The sequence below is a fragment of the Apteryx rowi genome, unplaced genomic scaffold, assembly GCF_003343035.1.
Source record: "Apteryx rowi isolate R43461 unplaced genomic scaffold, aptRow1 scaffold_258, whole genome shotgun sequence".
NCBI lineage: Eukaryota > Metazoa > Chordata > Aves > Apterygiformes > Apterygidae > Apteryx > Apteryx rowi.
Window position 1 is genome coordinate 913762 of NW_020448952.1, and position 17436 is coordinate 931197.

General features: G+C 36.2%; 1 protein-coding gene across 6 annotated transcripts in view; it reads right to left on the minus strand.

Annotated features, from left to right (window-relative positions):
• Positions 1-17436, minus strand: part of COL11A1 (collagen type XI alpha 1 chain) — a 172188-nt gene that overhangs the window by 9781 nt on the left and 144971 nt on the right. For all 6 annotated transcript variants that reach the window (XM_026067285.1, XM_026067286.1, XM_026067283.1 and 3 more), the window contains 7 exons: positions 16894-17001; positions 16642-16695; positions 16296-16349; positions 15042-15095; positions 5616-5669; positions 5006-5113; positions 4862-4915 (listed from right to left, as the gene is read on the minus strand). In XM_026067285.1, coding sequence (XP_025923070.1) covers positions 4862-4915; positions 5006-5113; positions 5616-5669; positions 15042-15095; positions 16296-16349; positions 16642-16695; positions 16894-17001 — 486 coding nt within the window. The remainder of the gene's footprint in view (positions 1-4861; positions 4916-5005; positions 5114-5615; positions 5670-15041; positions 15096-16295; positions 16350-16641; positions 16696-16893; positions 17002-17436) is intronic.

Sequence of the window (17436 nt, forward strand, 5' to 3'; positions counted from 1 at the left end):
ATGATTTGCCACCTGATATTCCAGTATGATGATTAATAATGCATTTAAATCCAAGTTTTCTAAAATACTCAGCTCTTTTCTACTCAAAATTGCAAGGTTACTTAATGTGATCGAGGTGTGTTAGGTCCACTTACACATACAAGTCTATGATCCTACATCACTTTTGAAAATGAGATCAGATATTAGACAAATTACTTAGGTTATGCAACGCTTCTCTGGGCAATCCTAAATTCTTTTAGGAACTGTTACTTTGTCTCTCTGGATCTTCACTCCTCAACTGTTAAATAGGGATGATACCCATACCTTACACAGGTGTTGTTAAACTGATACCTTTTTTAGGCACTTACATGGGCTACATCATAGGATAGTTTACAATTTGTAATTTGTAATTACAAGCCATCTTTTGTGCAGCACAGTAAATACATATGTTACTTTATAAAATAGGGTAAGATATGCTCTTTATTCTAAGTTTTGTCTACAGTTGGTCCCTAAATAATACTAATGCTGCTTCTGTCAGCTCTTGACAGGCTGATTAATGGCAAACAAGAAAGGCAGAATAAAAATGTGAAGTGCAATGTTATTCAGCTGTAATTCACAATCTGCAGGAAACCATGGGAAAATATAAGACCTGCTCTGTGGCATTTAGTTTTGTGAATAGTCATTATGCATGTTTGTAATCCAGTAGACATCAATGGTTTTATTTATCTCGGATTTACAGGGTTAGGGGCTTTAAGTGGCAATGAGAAGGTAAATGTGCAATTAAATTAGGAACACTCTTAAACTAACCACTGCTAATATTTTATAGACTGTAAACTCTTCCACAGATATGCCAAAGCAGGGTTCAGGTATTTCCCCAATCATGCAAGTAGACAGAGCACTATGGAGTGCACTTGCAGGAGTGTCCTATGAGGATGAAAGTGAGCAAAATGCTCACAGAACAATATATTGTGGTAGGCTTTCAAAAGTTTAGAATTTCTGACTGACACGTAGTTTGAATTCATCTTTCTGAATATGATGTTCAGAGTTGTAATCAGTACTTCAGAAGTCTTAGCCTTGACTTGCTTAAAGGGCCTTAATATTTTCCTGTCTCTAATAGCAGTCCAATCTAGGACCATATTTGATGCTTTCTTCTGTGACACTGCAAAATCTAATATCATTCAATGTTCTGAAACCTCTCTCTATGGTGGAATGCTTGTAAGAAAAAACTATATGCCCTGCTTTGTTTCAACTATTACCCATTTTAGAAAATAAGTCAAACCCATGGGAGTTTGGAAACTACCTAGAAGAGGGTTACTTAAACACAACCCATAGCACTGATGACATAAGACTAAAAGAGGTTTTAATGGCCACAGTCTCATTAGTAAGTAAATTCATCATTATTTGAATTAGTGCTGTCTGGATACCCTCCCAAGATAACAAGATAGGTCGTTCTAAAATGACCTTTCACACTGTCTGAAAAACTCCTAGCGTCCTGTCTTCTGCTCTGTGTATCAGATACCCTCTGTAATTTTCATGAGTCTGTTTCAATAGGCCAAACCTGACTGTTCATTAGTTTGAAGGCTGCACAATGGATAAAGTACTTTGGTCCTAACTATCATGGGATTGAACTGAGCCTGACATGGCAAAGGTTGGTTGGATATGACCAAATGAAATAGAAACTGCCTTATGCTCTTCTGCAGTGTAAAGCTCTTGCAAATAGCAGCTTTCAACAACCACTGAATAATCTTGCTCTTATAAAATGGAAGAACTTGAAACAAACTTCTCTTCCTTGACAGTGCTTTTATTATCTTTATTGGGGTCATAAGGTCAATCCATTAAAGACTATTCTTCCAGTAGTCAAAAATATAGCTGGAGAGATGGCACAGAAAAAGAAGAACTTATATGAAGCTTTTAAAAATTCAGGCTTTTTTTTTTCTTCAGCTCCTTTTTTTTTTAAATTTTAATCCTGAAATATAATTTTGGAAGAATTTTGGGGGGATATAAGAACCTTCTGAGGTTCATTAAAATGCCAGTGTCAGTTTTCTGTAATTTGTACAGAATGAGGTGAAAAATTCAGACTATCAGTGCATATGCAAGCACAGAAAAGGCATTCAGCTCTCAGAGGCCATTAATCTCACACTGAACATGTAAGCGTTAGGAGTAGAGCTGCTAGACTAAGTCAGTATCTCATCACTACTAGTCTCCTGCTGGCAGTGGACATCTGTGAAGTTATGATATGGATAGCAGTAATAAGTGACCTTTTCAACTTGGCACAGATTCAAAAGTGCCATAACACTTCATGTACAAAATATTATTCAGTGCATATCCTTTCCATCTCTGCTTCGGGATATCATTAGATGCAAAAGCCTAGGCAAATACATAATTCATGAATAAAAAGTGAAAATTTAACTGGAATACAGAAGTTTCAGGAATACAGAATCACGCATTTTCACTTGCAGTGTGTTGTGCTCCACTGCAAATCTGCTTTCATATTCCTTTCCTGATAGCAGTCTACAGGTGGGGAGGAAAGGGAAGGAGGGAAGCCTAACCTCAGCCACTTTTACGTATAAACTTTGCTTACTTAAAATCAAAAATAAAGTTTAAGTTGCTGTAATGCATCTAAAAACGTTCCAGTTGAGTTGACTAGTCAACAAGCAGCCTCTGCGCTTGGGAGTATGTAATTCATTAATACACTCAGCTTTAGGTTTGATTTAAATGTTTAAGTTCTCAAATTTTGGAAGGGATCTTTTGATAATGTATTTGGAGGCTTCTAGTAACTGATATGTGGGGAAGGGATGATTATTATTTCTGAATAATTGTTGATTGACTTTTATACGTCAGCTCAGTATTGTAACTCAGGAGATTAGGTTTCAGGTCCCTGATTCGCCCACCATGCATTTTATTAGTAAATTTGGGCACATGACTTAAACCATTGTGGTGRTAGTGCCACCTTTTGCCTTGGTTACTGAAATCATAAACTCTTTGGAGAGAAGAGTTTTTTGTAATGGGCTTAACACTATTTCTATTTCTTGCATTTTCTCATTCATTGTTTCCCAACCACTGTCTTAGAAATAACCTGTTGCCCATGAGACTTTAGACAAAATCAGAATGTTAAAATGAAGGGCAACTAAGAGCTATAGTATAATGTTTCCTCAGCACATTATCTGCTCATTATTGTTACCTAAGGGCCAGAGAACTACGAGATTATGTATAGATACTATTGTAATACCACCTTTATATACACATCAGCAGATGTTAGATAAACCTGTGTGCCAGATCACAGTTCACTGGAAAAATATTTCCAGTGTGTGGGGCATAAAAATTCCCCATTTTTTCCACTTTCATTTTTATGTACTGGAAAAGCCTAATCTGGAAATCTTATAGCTGATGTTCAGAGCCTGGCTTCTTACTGGAATGGTAGCAAGCCTCTTTGGAGAGGTTTTGGGATTCAGGTGTATAGCTGAAGTGCAAAAATTACTTGAGCGTTAAGGCTACCTAAGGACCTTATTCTGTATCCTCTAAGTCTATACAGGAAAGGGAAGAGAGGATTCCTTTCACACTTTACACTCACAACCTTCCTTGTCCACATTAAGAATCACATCACTTCTGAAGTACAGGATAGCCCCTTATTGCCTTAGTTTCCTAAGGTAACCTGATTGTTCATGTGGGCATAGTTAATCTTCCAGACAAAATAATAACAAGTAGTTTTTACTTAGCTTGGGATAACATTGCTTGCAAACTGTAAGATACCTTGAGAGTGTAACACTTGTGGCAGAACAATTCCTCATAAAAGATGATTGCAGATGGCAACTGTGCATAGATTTTATCCAACAAGGCACTTAAAATTGGACCTGCATTAATTTTTTTTAATATAGCAGCAGTTAATGCAGATGGTAATTATTTTACTTGATAGCTTCCTACTCGATCTCTAGCACTTACATATTAGCAGTGACAAATATTTTATTAGTCTCATAGTCACAGCACCCAGTGACTTTTGCTACATTACAGAAGGATGTTAATGTAAAGAATGTTAATATAACAGCTTGAGAGCAAAAAGAAAAAGAGAATGGACAATGACACGTGTAGTGCTGTTCAGCTTGCCTGGTTGTAAACAAAGGAGGATTGGTAACTGAAGTTGATATTATGGCCTGTTGTCTTTTTTAGACATCAGTTAGGACTGAGATTCTAAAAGTCCCACAGAACTGTGGTATCCAGCTCTTGCTGATGCCCTAGGAACTGGAAGCTTGGCTCATTCGGGCCCTTTTAAACACTTTGAACATGAATTATATTTCCTGGGACTGACATGATGAACAGCAGACATGATGCTGCCCTTCATTTTTATAAAACTAGCATGTTTTCTTCTTAGGTATAACTTCCTTTCTGGGCCTACTTCTAATCTGATTTTTTTCTTTTCTCTAAGGGATAGATAGATACGGTCTAAACTTTTACCCTAGGAATAAGGTTCTTCTATATGGCAGTCATTAACATCAATGGATGTACAAAATTTACCGCTGCTATGGAAACAAAATGATTTAATGTATTAAGCTTTGCTGATGTGGGGACAGAAATAGATTTTTTGATAGTAAGCTTCATTCATTTTATTTTTAATTCTGCTCAAGGGATTTYAAGGACTTGGTTTTCCACTGCCTTATTCCACATTTTACCTACTATGAGTCAGCAGCATTCAGCACAGCTGCCTGTGGAAGTAAAGCAGTGGAATGAAGGAAGTCTTGCATATCAGATTCTAACAGCACAGAAGAATAGTGACTTTGTGCTAAGAACTGACTTGTAGATTTGTTTTCCTATATCATTCACAGAGATGTTAAYGGTATATTTTAAAGGGTGTTTTTTGTCCTTTGGCACTGGAAAGAAGGGTACTCACCAGAGGTCCAGGAGGGCCATCCTGACCTGGTGCTCCAGGTAGACCTTGTTCTCCCTAGAGCAAACATATGATTAAGTTTGCTTTACTAGACGATATACAAGAAATACAACATTTAAATTATTATTATATACTCAATTTACTCACCACAGGGCCAGGAATGCCTCGGAGACCCTCTGGGCCAGGTTTTCCTGCAGGTCCCTGAGGACCAACTGGACCTGTTTTTCCAGGAGCACCTTCTGCACCAGGTTCACCCTAGAAAGAATGTAAACAGGTCAGAGAGGAGGGAGCTGATTCAGCTGGGCACTGTAGGGATATACAAGCCACAGAGCACAAAGAGTTTCCTCACTCTGTTTTTCAAAAGCTAGTCCACAACAGGGTTCTCCACAGGACTGTTTTCTGACCAAAATTATGTGGTGCCAGCAAACCATGCTCACCCTGCTTTTCTGCAGTGGTGAGATAAGTTGTGTCTGTGCTGGTGAGAGGCCACCATGTACTGCCACAAACACTGCTGAGGTAAGATCTCTTTATACTGCTTCCTCCCTTGTCCACAGAAATGAATCGGACTTACTGTGTCATACCACTGAGAAAATGAATTTCATGACTTCTGTACTAATTCTGGCTATTAATTTGGATTTTAAAGTTTATCTATGATTACTTTGATGAGTTTCACACTCTCAGTGCACAATAAACAACTTATTTATTTGTATATAGTTTACATTTCCATGCTCCTAAAAACAGTTCCCAAATGAATTACCTTTGCACCTTTTTCACCTTGTCTGCCTTCAGCACCAGTGGCTCCAGGRGGTCCCTGTAAAAGATGGAGAGCCAGCTCATAATCTCAGTTTGCTAAAATATTACAAAAATGAACGAAATCTGAAAGCTCTTAAAAATTTCCACTGTATTAATAAGTAGTAAATGCTAACAAAAGAAAACTACATTTATTTCTGACAGTTTATTAAGAGGATAAAAATCTCATTCAGTCATATCAACTCTTTTTCCCTTTATAAAATTTTCTGGGCTTTTAGAATATCTAAAAAAATAATGAACACCTAATACCTAGTTTTAAACTTCCTTGCATTGGCCTATTTCTGTTCACTCGAGTTTATCCACTGATTCCAAAAGGGTCTGCCACAGAATGGAATATATATCTTTATTCTCTAAGTCGGGGATGGGCTTAGTACGCCTTTCAATTACATTTGGACAGCCAAAAGTTGATACATGCCTTACTGTTATCTAGTAAGTATGAAAGGAAAAAAACATCACATGACTAAAGGTTATAAGGAATGAAACAAGGACACTAACTGCATCTTGCTCCTGGCAGCAGGTTTCCTGCTACTGCTCTACAAACTCTCTGTTTGACTAAGAAGACATGACTCAGTACTGCAGGAGGATGCTGAGATGGGATAAGGTTGAGGTGAAGTTCACAAACAGAAGTTGCAGTAATCCAGCAGCTCTGTGGCTATGTATTGCTGCTGTCACCCTTTTTTCATTTTCTTAAGGTTTCAATGGAAAAAAAAAGACATTTTTCTCCTCCAAAAATAAAGGGTTGATTTTCAGCTCAGGGAATTAATACTCATAGCTTCAATTATGAACAGAAGCAGTATCTAGAATTTAGTGTTCTGAAATGGTTCTCCTAGATATACTTAGTTTAGAAAAGATGCACTCAAGATAAAGGACCAACTGTTTTCATACAAGGTTAATTTTTAGCCTGGGATATGTCTTTATTACAACCAGCTATTTCTTGCCAACCAATGAGTAGCTTAAAGCAAAAGGAAAGAAAAATGACCATGATCAAATACAAGGCAATTTTTTTGAATCTATAAAACTTGCTCTGTAAGACTCATCTGTTCATTAATACAATATGCAGTTTGTAATGCAGAAATGACAAAAAATGTTCTAAGGACCAGCAGCAAGAAAAAATTAACCACTTACATTTACTTATTGTCTTTCTCTTATAACAACAGACAAAAAAATGCGGCCCCTAAAAGTAAAGCACTAAACCACATTCTTAATTCTACAGGTGTGAACTATTCTTTCAGTCCAGCATCTACCTGTATGCTTTGTGAGCTCAGGGCTTTAGCTCTCAATTTGACCTAATAGCAACTTTTTATATTACAGCTGAATTTAGCCCAAACTTTTTATAGCCTGATACATTTGGCTGTCCACTACTATTGGCACATACCTTGAGCAACTCCACCAGTTTTAATTGAATTCCCGGAGATTTACATTCAAGATATAAGTATTTAGATAAAAATATATTAAGATCATTCATTTGCTTCTGAAATTAAGCTCTCTCTGGGGTGGAACTGAACATCTGCAGTGTTGTATGAACCTTTTGGCTGACAGAGGTAGTAAAGCTTTTCCATCAAAAATAATGCAAACTGAACTGAATTACCCACAGTGGACTCTGGCCATTTGTTGTGGGTATCAACATGTTGTTCTCTTTGGGATTTTTAAGAGCTGTAAGTGGTAAGGTACTTAGCTTTACATACTAAAAATGCAGAGAAACTAAAAAGCTCTGGGCAGCGCTGTCCAATTAATAACTCTTTAAAACAAGAACAGTTTTGCATCACTGCTGTTCCCAGTAGCAAGCTCTAATGCATATACCCCTTTGTTGAGCCTGTAACTGGTTGAGTGGATTACAGTTTGCAGTGATAACAAGAAAAATGATTAGTAGGTATATAAAAACACTCAGAAACATTTTAGAAACAGTACTTTTTCCTAACATGTATTAATCTACATACCCATTGTCTTTACTGCTTGCAAATTCCCTTCACTCAAGTTCCCACATAGGTTATAATCTGCCCTACCTCAGAAACTGAAAAGGGTTGAGTGTGGTAGTTTGTATTTGAGAAATATGGTCTCTACATAATCTAGGAGTGCAGCTGCAACATGAATTAGCAGAGCTAAAAACACTGTGATCGCTAAATTACAAATACAATGAATCATGATTGCTAAACAAAAGGGGCGCATTCATTATCAAACAGTGCCAATGCTGTACTAAGCGCAAAGCAGCTAAATGAACAGCTTTTTCTAACAGGCTCTGATTGCTGGCATGGCACAGATGGTGCTTCTACAGCGAAAGACTGCTAATTGATATTTATCTTACCTTCCTACACTTGAGTTGTTGGAGTGTCTGGCAAATTTTAACTGACATAAAAGATCTCAATAACAATAACTTGAAATTAATGCTGGGTTTTCCTCCCAGCTACCATGGTGATTTTTATGATTGTTTCACTTCAGTTTGGATTTATTGCCTCTAAGCTTTTACACAGAACTGAGAAGACAAAAAAAAAAAAAAAAAAAAAATCCTGCAGAAATAAACTTGTCTTCAGTTTTTGTTACAGGAACATATTGGACATTTTTGTCTGTTCTGTGTTGCAGGATTTCCTTAAAATAATTTAAAGTGTTGTTTACAGCTGTCTGTCATCTGACTTAAAACATGATTTTCAACAAAGAAAACCATTACCACATTTCATCAGTTTATTAGGATAGGGACATAGTGTGCCATTATATTATTAGATGTTCTGCGTATTTTTAATCAAGGAAAGACAGGAAATCAGTGTAATTTACAAGTGCTGTGGGCACCTTGCTGAGGCACTACGATGCTGTAGCCAAAATGGAAAGAATCTCCTTCAAAAAATGTTTCATTTTTTTCCTAATTATTCAGCATTGTAACTGAAGGGAACTAACCAAACAAACTTCTGAGTTTCAAATTTTAGAGGCTGCTGGTGCTGCAGTATTGATATCTATTCTTTTATTGAATCAGGCAGTATGCACTCCAGTTTAGAACAAGAATATAGCTAAGTCTTGCACTTCTTTCTTTAAATTTGCACTTTCTTTAAATTCTAACAGTTTTAGAGTGATATACACACTCTAAGGCAAATGTGATCTAGACATCTAATTGACACTAATAAAGAAAACATGCCAGACAGCAGGAGACACAGCTGAAGGGCCTAGGAAGCTGAACGGCTAAGAAGAAAATAAGCAAAAAGGATTATTTGTGTTGATTTTTATTGATTGCATATGTTACTTGTTGTAAGAATAGATATGAAAATGAATGTTTGATGATGTCTTTTCCTCCTTATGTTTTCAATATTTGTCAGATAAAAATCAACGAATTCAAACTATGTAAGATATTACACAGTACTCCATGGCACAAAAGAAGAAGTGCAAAGGGTATGTGCAAAGAATAAGTTTCAGAAGAAGAATAACAGTGTTAATTGTAGCGTGGTTCAGTCTTTGTATCTACATTTCTAGACAAGCAGGCATTGGATCAGGAAACATTGACCCACTGAAGCCTTTTTAGACGTACCGCTTTTCAGTGTGCCAGCCATATATCTGCTTTCAGCTTTCTGAGCAATGTAGCTCAGTTTATTAACTATTCACTTATCTTCCACATTGTAAAGAGAAACTGAAAAACTTTGCACCTCTTCACAAATGCAGTCTTCATACAGTATGCTGTTGACCCATGCTGAGCAACAGCAAAACTGTACAGCTCCAAACCCTCACTGACAAGCCCATAGCAATTTGTGAACTCCTTGGTTTTCTAGGACTGCTCCAACAATAAACTTAACATTCTGATGCAACTTTCCTTTTTAGAACATTTAAGAACACTTCAGAAGTACATCCTTCTGTGAAGCAGGCAAGTTGCTTTATTCAGTTTTTGCAGACAGAAAAATTCAGACAGCAATATTAGGAGCGTTTAAAAAACATATAATAGCAAAAAGATTAAAAAACGGCTCTTATTCCCAGTGCTGTGTGTAAGCCATTAAGTAGTACACTGTCTGTCTGTTCAGCTTCAAATATCATATACATACATGTAATGCCTCAAGTTTTCCAGATGATCTAGGCTGATTTAATCAGTGGAGACCTTGTCAAAGGATGGTGGAAAGTCTATACTGAGAGGAAGATGTGCTGAGAAAAAGTGGCCATTCTCAAATCAGACAGCACTGGTAAGGTTGGAATTGCATCCTGGATAGCTGAGAAGTCAAGTCAGTGATGTGTTCTGTGCCTCCACTAAAAATTTGATTGTGCTGGATGTTTTTTTTTTAATATATGTAAAGTAAATATGACAGCTGATTAACTCATAGCCATTGTGTACAGCCTCTGAGGTCTTGATCTGGCAAGACACTTAACTGGGCACTGAAATCTGCAAACTCAACCAAATGCTTATGTTTCCTAGTAACCTTATAAGCTATGTTGAATCAGGAATACTAAGAAAGTTGATCAATTTTTGCAAGTAGCTATAACAGATTTCTTTAAATAATATGTTTACTTTAAAAATTCTTTCTTTTGCATCATTAGGCTTTTATGATTTACCAGAAAAATATGTTTGGAAACATTGTATTTAACTGCTGCTGAGTATCCTTCAGAAAGATGATACAAAACTATTCGCATTGGCCAGCTAGAATGATAACCTTAGCACTAAAATACAGTTTAATGACTCAGGTTGTCTCATCTACTCTACATTTCAACCTATTGAAGAAATTAACTTCAACCTATTACAAAGTTATGAAAGAATATATACAAACACACACACACACATATATACATATATATATGCATATTATATATATGTATAAGGCAATTGATAACAACATTTTCTCTCTGACTTCAATAATAATTATGCCATGGTTTTACTTCTACACTACTCTCATTCACATTCTGCAATCAATATTCCATTTAACAGATTATTTCTGCCTAAGAAAGAGAAGCAAATGCTTTGGAGTAAATTCCTTTAATTTTAGAATTATATCCTTTTTGGGGATATCAAGCATAAGATTGTTTTTTCTTGTTTACACCAAGGGAAATATATATTTCTCAAATACTTTTAACAGTTATTCCTGTGTTTTTACTATAGTTTCATCTCTTAATAAAAGTTACAAACCAAATTATAATTTATCTAGAACAAAAATTATTGTCTTGACTATCCAAGTAAAGCAAGATATATATACATATTATTGTATATATGAAATACTGAGCAAAGCCTTTCTACATCATTGGCAAGATGCTTTTCAAAAACGATTACTATTTTTGAATTCCACTATCATTAGAGTTAGTAGGAGTTTTATCACTGATTTCAAAAGCAGAGTTTAGTCAATACTAAACCAGTTCTAGAAAGTCTGATCCAATGAATATGTAATTTAAAATCAGTTGTTATTTTAGTTGTTATATATTCTTTTGTTGTGAACTAGAGAATCTGGCCCTCCATTTGTTAATGACAAAATCAGTTCAGCTAAATATTTCCCATGCTGGATTTTGATAGCTCTAATTTTCTAAACAGTGTGTGCACAAATCCATGCTAGATTCGCATGCACAATTACTATGATTACTTACACCATAACCATTTAGATTTACAAAGCCTTCTGAGCATTCATTTATCTGATTTGTTACATGCAAAGATCATTTCAAAAGTCAGAATCTGTAAAATATTAATTATGATTGAATTAAAATTAATTTTTTTCAAGAATATATGTAATCACTTTTGCAGACTTTATCAGTGGTTATAACACAGTGTGTGCTACTCCTAGATTATATTTTTGGCATATAAATATATATATTTAACCTAGTCATTCATCTGAATGTAAGATTCAGTTCGGAAGATGGGCTGATTTCTTCCCTATAAAAGCAAAAGCATTTACTGCAATAGCAGTTTCTGAAAGGCATCTGTGGAAGTATTTTTTGGAAGAGCAATCACTAGGTCTGAAAATAATATATTAATTAGGGCATGCATTTTTGGATGTGCTAATGATCTATTCTTGTGTCAGTCACAGGCTTTAACCTTTTCTTTGGTTTAAACTTGAGCTTAACCTTTTATTTTGATTTAGACTTGAGCTAACTGGTCATTTGAAAGCTAGGGAATTTTACCTCTGCAAAGCAGAAATCTGGAGCAGGCTCATCATTCTGCCATGTACTTCCCAAATGGTATTTCTTAAAAGAAATTCACCATACTGCTTGTCCATAAGACCCTTTGTAAGTCCCAGAGCTAGTTCAAACCTCTGGTACTTATTGTCAAAACCTTTAGAGCACCACAGTAAAACAGTTTTGATATCTGCTTGTCTCACCAACTGATAGTAATCCTGTTACTGGTATTACCCATCACTAACCAGGAAAATCAACTTATTCTTGGCCTTCCCTTGATATTTGAATTTTACTGTAATTATGTATCTGTAGCTGAAGTATCTCAGATACAATGGGAAAACTGTATTCATGTCCATGTCTTTCATTAGAAGCTGCTTCTCAGGAAACCCTGGGGGAACCTCTCTGGAACCAGCAATATTAGACACCTATTTTTCATAACTCAGAAACCTGGTAACAAACATAATTTCATACAACTGGGCAGTGAAACTGAGTTCAGGTCAATTCCAAGTTACCAAGGGTTTATGGATAAGCAAAACTTTCACAAGATTTCGTTTTCAAGCAGGACATGCCAGTTCTTTTGGACTAAACAGTTTAATATCATTAAATTGCCCAGATATGACTGACAGTAATTGATTCTGAAGGAAGGGGGGCCAATGCAGGCATTGATATGGAGGGACTTCCAGCACTGGCAAGAAGTAATTACAGGGATAGTGAAGCAGTAATACAGAGATGCAGTTTAAGTGCATGAGAATGTGTTTGAAATGAAGAGAGATGGGAGAAGGATAGAAGGGGCTTAGGGAACAGAATTGGTCTAGAGAATGAGAAAATGCTCAGCTACTGTAGCGAATACAATAGGAAAAAAAAAAAAGACCATAGAACAATGTGAATGAAACAAACTTTGACTGAGAAAGTGGTGAAGCATTGATTGGTGGAAGAGGCATTGATTGAATAAATATAGGGGAAAGGGGGAATGAAAATTAATGAAGGACAAAGTGTGGATGAGGAGTTCAAGGGACTAGACTTAACAGTATGAATCAGCTTTCAGCTTGTCATTTTAGAGACAGAAAAGCAAAAAATGAGGTGTAATGTTGCTTTCTAGTAGTTTTGTCAGAGCTCTGCACCTCTATAGGCAGCAGCATTACTACTGAAAAGACATGTCCTAATCCAAATGAGAGGACATTTGCCAGGGCTTTTTGTTGAAACTGATTCTACCATACCACTGATTAAAACTAATGAAGAGCATATGTTTTCTTCATTATGCCAGCAAAGTATGAAGCGTTCAATCCTTCATTGTTTCTTTCAAGTATAACATTAGTACAACACTGGCTTTCTACAAGCTTGAAGCTTTCACATACTCATGTGATACAGAATTTGATGCTACAAAGTGTTTTCTTCAGAATTCAGGAATGGGATCACTTGGCAATACTTATACATAGCTTTTTCCTTGCACTATCACTAATTTGGAAATGTGTTGAACCACAGATTATGGATGACATTTGTATTTCCACAGTGTTTTTGCATCTAAGTATAATCAGGTGCAATATGTCCCRTCTGCTAGGAATAAGCTACTGCCTTTCCATGTAATAAAGTAGGAAGTTGTAATCTGATGCAGAACAAACATTAATGGCTAATATTCAATCAAGCTGTATTCCAGTTCTAGTGATAAGATTCCTAATGCTACCATAATCATTTGCAGTATTATAAATGTGTTGCAAGTTGGTGCAGCAAATAGATTATTGTGTAAAATAGATAAAACTAATTAAGCATGTCAGTTCACTCAAGCCTATTAAATAGACCAATTTAACACATTTTGTTAAATAGCTCTCAGCTTACATTTAATGATGCTGTCTTTTTTTTAAGTGTAAAAACTGCATCTAATTGCTCTCTGAAGCAGATCTAAAGGTTGATGCATCATACAGTTCTATAAGTATAACATTATTTACTGATTTTGATGAGCTGTATTTGTAAAGCCTGTGAAGCTTCAAAGACTTTAGGAATAATGGAATGGCTTCATCAGTTACAGAAATGTCTGCTTGCTAATTTTGTTTGTGGAGTAGATGGCATGGGTTTTCACAGAAACTAAACTGAAATTATTTTATTTCAAAGGTTAAAGACACTAAAACAGGCACATTCTTCCTGCCCCCTACCAGCAATCATACACCTAAGCATGATGTTTTGTATTACCTTATAACATCAGTCTTTATGCATTTTTGATGTCTGCAGTGCTTTCCTTTACTCGCAGTCCTTCACAGCATGTTTGACAATACCAAGTGCATAATATCTTATTCAAAATAGATGTCTGTGCTTTTGTCTCCTGGCAGATTTTACCCAACTGGGTATTTGAATGTGGATTTCCAGTATGACCATATGGATAAATAATTTTTTAGCTGGCTTGGTAAAATACAATGTAGATGTTATTGTACAAAGGACACAGCTTTCAGTACTATCAGGAAGGATGCTACCTCTTTTTGACATAATAGCAAGAAACCTGAGCTGAAATTAGTTTGTAGAACTGATTCAGCTGAACTGTTCTCATTCTTATTCCAGTACAGAGAGAGAGAGGAAAAAAAAAAAGCTACTTCTGTTAGCAAACTAGCAAAAATGCTAGTTTCTTACCCTAGTTGACATTGAATTCACCTGGCTGAAAAGAAAAGGCACATTTATAGGCCAGGAATACATTCTTCCCTATGTCTTCTCATTCTTCTTGATGTTGGCAAATAGGAGCCTTCATGCTGATGGATATATAGCTCTCCTGGTTGCTCATCAGGTAAGTGCAGTTCTAAGTTATGCTGCTGCTAATGCTTCCAGACTGCCCCAAATTTACTTGAATGTTACAAAATAGGTGAATTTCATGAGAGTAATGGTAGCCAGGAAAGGTGTAACATTTGTGTTGATTTTATAAATGTGTGTATACAGCAGTCTCAGAAGGAGCATGAGATCTTTCAGGTTCTCACCAGTGCAGTTTTTTGCAATTTTTGATTTCAAGCTATAGACAGACCATTATGCAACCTATATGTTAAGAGCTATTTTCCTCCTGCTTTGTGTTCCAGGAGATGCTGTATATCTTGACATACCTCTTTCTTCCTCAAAGTGCCAGATCCTAATAGCTAAACTCAAGGCAGATTAAAGTGCTTTACATCACCCATGTTAATGGGTTTTCTCTGCTGTTTGTATTTTTCAATTCATTTGTCATTATTGAATAGAGACTGCAAACATCATATACGAGTGTCACAACATGGAAAACAAGTAGCTGAAATTTTCTAAAACATAATGTCTCAAAAAGAGAAAGTACAAGAAACAAGGAGAAATCACTTACTCTCTTTCCAGGTGGACCAGGTGGGCCAGCTTCACCTGAAGGACCTGGTGGACCCTGCAATTGAAAATGATGAACTCAGTGGCAAAAAAGAATAAAGTTATCATCTTTCTTCTGCAATACACTGTCCCCTTTCAATGGACAGGAAGTAAGTACCATAAAAACACACACAGAAGTGATACCTGCTCACTCAGCAAATCCTTCCTTGGGATATGATGGGGGGGTCTACTGAAAGTTTTAACACCTTGTGTTACTGTACAAAATGCAGCCATTCTTTTTTCGCTTCCTGTTTGCAACAAAACATTTCAGACAAAAAGGTGGCTGCACTAACGTAACACAGGGTCTTAGCCTACTGCCTAACCCTATTAAAAAGAGTTTCTAACTTTCTAACTTTCTCAGTTTTCTTCTCCTGTGTGTGGTCTTTGCAAATTTTCAAATGTGAGGTCCTCAGGTTGTTACTGGTGCTGTACACTTTCATCATCATCTATGAGATAGCTGCCATGTAAGTGGCATTTCTTTTGAAAATCTTGTGTGCCTCATGTGGGTAGCTGTGATACTCTTCTTGTAAATATTGTGGGATTGCTGAATAGTTTGATAGGCTGTTCTTCATGAACACTTAACATTCTAAAAGTATTTACTTCTAAGTAAGACATATAGATACTAATTTCCTGAAGCGTGCACATAAACCCCAGTTTATAACTTAGTTCCAACCACGTGTCTTCCAATGCACTACCTTTTTTTTTTTCCAAACTGTACTGTATAGGATAGTTCCCTGATAATAAGAACATTCAGTGCTGGAAATGGGGCTTTCCACATAGGAAATCCTAGTTTTTTTGCAATCAGAAATTAAATTTATGTTTTGATATGGTGATCTTCAGAAATATAAGGACTTTGATGCTTAATATGGTTATTGCTCAGATAAATCTTAAATGTGACATGAAATACTGTGGAAATACCAAGATTTTGCTTCATTTCATCAGGTGAGCTGATGAAGATTATATAGCTGCAGCATTCCCTGTTACACTCAGAGCTGCTCTATTTTTAGTGCTTTCTCAGCAATTCAGGCACAAATCCTTAACACATCATTTCTTTCTACTTTTGAAAGAAATTGAGCTCTTGCCTCTGATTATTATTTTTCAATAAAATATAAAAAAGAATCTATTTAGAAAGTATTTTTAGGGATATGAATTTACAGAAACCACTGATTTAGGGTAGGAGTGAACATGAAGCTGACACAAAATGACAGAAACAACTTACAGGTTGACCAGGATCACCATCTTCACCCTTCTCTCCACCAACACCATCTTGACCCTACAGAAATCAAGAAAATGAGCAAATTATCAAATTCAGCTAAATCAAGTAATTTAGTTTCATATGCAAATATAAGGGCACTGTTTTTCTACAGAGCATTTTTCTAAGGACACTATTTTCAAAATTTTTTAAAGATTTCTAAACCTGCTTTAAGATTTAAGAAATTTATGAATAGCCAAAGCAATAGCTCTTACAAGCAAGACCTCATCCCTAGACAAGGGAGAGGCAGGGGTAACTAGAATTTAGTACAAACCAAGATTAGGAGCTAAAACTGTTTTTTAAGTATACTTACAGCAGGACCAGGTTCGCCAGGGGGACCAGGATCTCCAGGAAAACCAACTGGGCCCTAGATAAATTGGGAAGAAAGCAAGGAAAGTGTCATCCACTGAGAAGAAGGTAACAATCATCACAAAGTATTTTAGGAAGAATACAATGGATTTAGCTCTCATGTAGAAATTAATCCACAGTTTTATATGTAGCAAAGGTTTGATTCATTCAGCAGTGCTTCATAGTGCTTTGTGTTAAAATTAGTAAGCTCACTTACGGGGTTACCCTTAGGCCCGTCATCGCCTGGAGGTCCTTTAGCACCTGGTGGTCCTGCTGCTCCAGGTGGACCAGCCTCGCCTTTTTCTCCTCTTTCACCTTTTGGACCCTGCAGAAAACATAAGCACAAAAAAGTTGTCTGGAAATTGGGTGGCTAAAAAAAGATTACAATGATAAAACTCTTTCTCAGATCTGGGCAATGTTATTCCTTCTCAATAAATGCTGGCTTGTGGATGGGAAATTAGGCCCTCAGTCCCAGATTGGAATACCTGTGAATCTCAGGTCTGAGTGCCAACCTCTGCACCCAGATATGAATCTGAACCTATTTTGCATCAATGGACTGTCTTCAGAGAGAAAAACATGCATGACAAAGATAATACTTTTGGAAGAAGTGAGTACACTGTTATGAAGTCTTCAGCTTTGACCTCTAATTATTACAGTAAAAGATGTGGCTATAATTATAAACAATCAAATTACATTTCAAAGGTAGAAATTCTTCAATGGAAATTTAAAGAAAATGTACACAAGTGCACAAGCAATCTGA